Raw genomic sequence first — 4,232 nt, forward strand, 5'->3', positions numbered from 1 at the left:
TTTACCGACTCTTGAACATGCAACATATAATGGTCCTTGGGAAAACAATCCGTATTCAGATCTATACCTCATGATTCTAATGATTGCCCTTGAGCTTTGTTGATGGTGATTGCTAATCGACTATTCCCTGTGTCGCCGTCGTCGTTTATATATCCCCCTTGTGCCCCCCGGCATCCCCGTTGTAGTTGTATCCCTGTGTCCCGGTCGTCATTTATATTCCATGTGTCCCGGTCGTCATTTGTGTCCCGGTGTCCCAGTCTGTGATTTCTCTTTGAGGGTCCCGGGCGTCATTTATATTCCTTGTGTCCCGGTGTCCCGGTCGTCATTTGTGTCCCGGTCTGTATATACATTCGTTTATGAATTGGTCTTTTTTTTAGGTTTTAGTTTTTTACCTTTTTTTAGTTTTTTTAGTTATACCTCATGATTCTAATGATTGCCCATGAGCTTTGTTGATGGTGATTGCTAATCAAACATTCCCTGTGTCCCCGTCGTCATTTATATATCCCCTTGTGCCCCCCGGCGTCCCCGTTGTAGTTGTGTCCCTGTGTCCCGGTCGTCATTTATATTCCATGTGTCCCGGTCGTCATTTGTGTCCCGGTGTCCCAGTCTGTGATTTCTCTTTGAGGGTCCCGGGCGTCATTTATATTTCTTGTGTCCCGGTGTCCCGGTCGTCATTTGTGTCCCGGTCTGTATATACATTCGTTTATGAATTGGTCTTTTTTTTAGGTTTTAGTTTTTTACCTTTTTTTAGTTTTTTTTAGTTATACCTCATGATTCTAATGATTGCCCTTGAGCTTTGTTGATGGTGATTGCTAATCAAACATTCCCTGTGTCCCCGTCGTCATTTATATATCCCCCTATGCCCCCCGGCGTCCCCGTTGTAGTTGTGTCCCTGTGTCCTGGTCGTCATTTATATTCCCTGTGTCCCGGTCGTCATTTGTATCCCGGGGTCCCGGTCTGTATATACATTCGTTTTTGAAATGGTATATGATGAAATACATTTTTGTGTTTTCCCCCTTTTTTTCTTTTTAGTTTTTTTTTGGTTTTTACTTTTTTTAGTTGTTTAGTTTTTTTTTCTTTTTTTTTCTTTTTATTTTTTTTTAGTTTTGTTTTTCTCCTTTATTTTTCATTTTTTTTCCTTTTTTCTGTCTTTTTTCTTTTTTAGTTTTTTTATTTTTTAGCTTTTTTAGTTTTTTTATTAGTTTTTAGTTTTTTTCTTTTTAGTTTTTTTGTATTTTTACCTTTTTTTAGTTTTTTTTACTTATGTCCTGGTCGTCATTTATCCTCCCTGTGTCCCGGTCGTCAATTGTGTCCCGGTGCTTTATTGATGGTGATTGCTATTCGAACATTCGTTGTGGCCCGGTCGCTTTCTCTTTGAGTGTCCTGGTCGTCATTTATATTCCCTACTAGCTGTTGGAATGGCGCTTCGCGCCCAGAATCCCCCCTGGATACGGACTCGCCTCCTATTTAAACCTCTCTCTTTTCTCGAAAGCTCAATCTTTTTTCAGATTGGTTTGGCATTTACAGGACTACTGTTTTATCCCATAGTGAGAGAGGAGCCATAGCCCCCTCGGCACGGGGGTAAATATCCATCTAACCTTTATATCATCTGAGGTATTTTTTAGTAAGGAACTTGGGCATAGAAATGTATTTTCGAGGTTTTAGGTACCCCGTCCCCGAGGAAAACATCCACTGATTTTCCGCTAACTGTTAGTACATAACTATACAAATAGGTACAACTATTTGGGTGTAAAGCAGGGCTTCTTAAACTTTTTTATATAGCGACCCCCTTCAAGCTTAGGAAATTTTAAACGACCCCCTCCTCCATATAATGAAATATATATTAACCGTATATGTAGACGTAATATCGCACTATTTTACAATGTAAACAAAATAAGGATTAAAGAATATGTACCCATTCGTTTCACATATATATAATTGGAAACGTTGACGGGATATCGGTCATAATAAAACACAATAAATAGAATGACATAAAACTACATATATATTTATTCAATAGAAAAAATAAACTTTTGTAATATTTAATAAAAACATATTATTAACATCAAACAATACTAATGTGACGGATGTGATTGTTTATTTTTACACAAATAATTAAATCTAGGCTCAATTTGAGTTAGTGCAGATCGTAATAAATTTTCAACGTTTATTAAAGTTGAATGGTATTTTGATTTTATGTAAGTTAATGTGGAAAAGGCTGATTCACATAAATACGTTGTACAAAATGGCAGTAATTTGTTCATTGCCATTTCCGATAGTAGGGGTTATTCTGATTTGATTTCTATCCAAAATTCATGCACAGGCACTTGAGAAAATCTAAGTCACAAGGTAATATCACTTGTTAATTCAGCAAATTCTTCTTGTGCTTTTAAGTTTAAAAAATTAATTTCTTCCATTTCAATTGAAAATGGATTGCAAATCCATTGTTGTGTATCGATATCATTGGGAAAATACCTATGCATGTAAACTTCCATATCCTTCAAATGATTAACTATAATTTTTGTTATAGGAGTATCTTTTTTTGAAATATTGTTACTAATTCTCATCTAACTCGTCAGTAAATGGAAAAATTTCGAGCGATCCACTTTCCACTCTGCTCTTCCATATAAGAATTTTTTTTAACAAAGGCCTCAAGCTTATTTTTTATATAAACATATTAACGCAGACTCCCTGCATCAATAAATTCATATAATTGATTTTATCAAAAATATCTGCCAAATAGCATAGCTTGAGAAGCCATAAATTATCGTGAAAATAATCGGCCAAATTAGAATTTTGCTCTGTTAGAAATATAAGAACTTCATATTTTAAAGTTAATAATCGTTTAAACTTCGACTTCTTGATAGCCACCTAACTTCAGCATGTAGCAATAAACTTGTATAATCCAAATCCATATCAATGCACAAATTTTTAAACAATCGACTATTAAGTGCTCAACTTTTAATAAAGTTAATGTTTTTGACAGCATCAAAAAACTTAACATTAATTCTAGTGCAATTTTTTTAACAACAAGTTCCTCTTGGTGAATCATACAATGTCTAAATGTAATATGATCATTTCCAGCTTTAGCAAATGCTGTAAAACCAAGATCTTGTCCAGTCATTGCTGCAGCACCGTCAGTGCACACGCCAACACATTTTTTCCAATTTGATCCTTCTTTTTCAAAAAACTCATTTACTTTTTTATATTTATCTTTTCCACGAGTATGACCTTCCAGAGGACAACAAAACAGTATATCTTCATGAATACTTCCTTCATAAATATATCTTACAAAAAGTAACAACTGTGCCATTTTTGGGATGTCTGTCGACTCGTCCAGTTGTATTGCAAACTTTGAGCTGTCTTTAAGCCTCATAAGAAGCTGTTGAAATTGATCGTTGCTAATGTCTGAAAATTATTTTGGACAGAGTGTCATTTGATAATGGAATTTTACTAATTTCAGCAGTATACTGTTTTCCATGAACAATTTCAGACATTCTTATAGCCGCAGGTAGTAAAAGTTGCTCTCCAAAAGTTGAAGGCTTTTTCGTTTTTGCTATCGAATACGAAACTTCATACGATGCCAATAGATATTTATCATTCAAAGTAACATACTTCTCCAAAGTGTTCTTTTCTTTATTTGATGTTTGCAAAAGACGCTCAAAATATTCTATTGGCTTTTTTGATAACGTTGCATGTTTAGTATTCAAATGTTGTTGCAGTTTTGACGGTTTCATGCTTTCTGCAGCCAAAACTTCTTTGCAAATTAAGCACACTGGTTGTTCTTCATTGTTGTGAGAAGAGCATGTAAAGCCATACTGCAAATATGATTTGTCATATTTTCTTTTTTTTGTTTTGCTAGAAGTCGGATTTGAAGCACTCCAACTTGGTTGTGCCGGCGTGGCAGACTTATTAATTGGAATTTTAATTAGCCATTTATCCATGATGGTTAAATAATAATAAATAATTAAACAAAATGTAGTTGAACTTTAACATAATAATTAAAATTATTATGAAACAAAATTGTAGTGACACGTGTCACTACAAAGACAAAGCTGAGGCCAAACTGAAGAACAAACAGTATATGTAAGCTGTAAGGCAATGTGGTGTCTGGGTACTTATAATCACTAAGTTATCTTGCGAACACTGACGCCGGCGGCCAGACATCAATGTCGAAGGTTCAGTTGGAAATCGAGGAGCACATTGTATTTATTATTTTAAATGCTACTTCC

At 35.0% G+C, this 4,232-nt stretch overlaps 1 protein-coding gene across 1 annotated transcript; it reads right to left on the minus strand.

Moving 5' to 3' along the window:
• Positions 1 to 3,401: 3,401 nt before the first annotated feature.
• LOC136036770 (zinc finger BED domain-containing protein 5-like) lies at positions 3,402 to 3,944 on the minus strand. Its single transcript, XM_065719096.1, has one exon. It carries the CDS (start codon positions 3,942 to 3,944, stop codon positions 3,402 to 3,404), a length of 543 nt encoding a protein of 180 aa, XP_065575168.1.
• Positions 3,945 to 4,232: the final 288 nt, after the last annotated feature.

The sequence above is a fragment of the Artemia franciscana genome, chromosome 16, assembly GCF_032884065.1.
Source record: "Artemia franciscana chromosome 16, ASM3288406v1, whole genome shotgun sequence".
NCBI lineage: Eukaryota > Metazoa > Arthropoda > Branchiopoda > Anostraca > Artemiidae > Artemia > Artemia franciscana.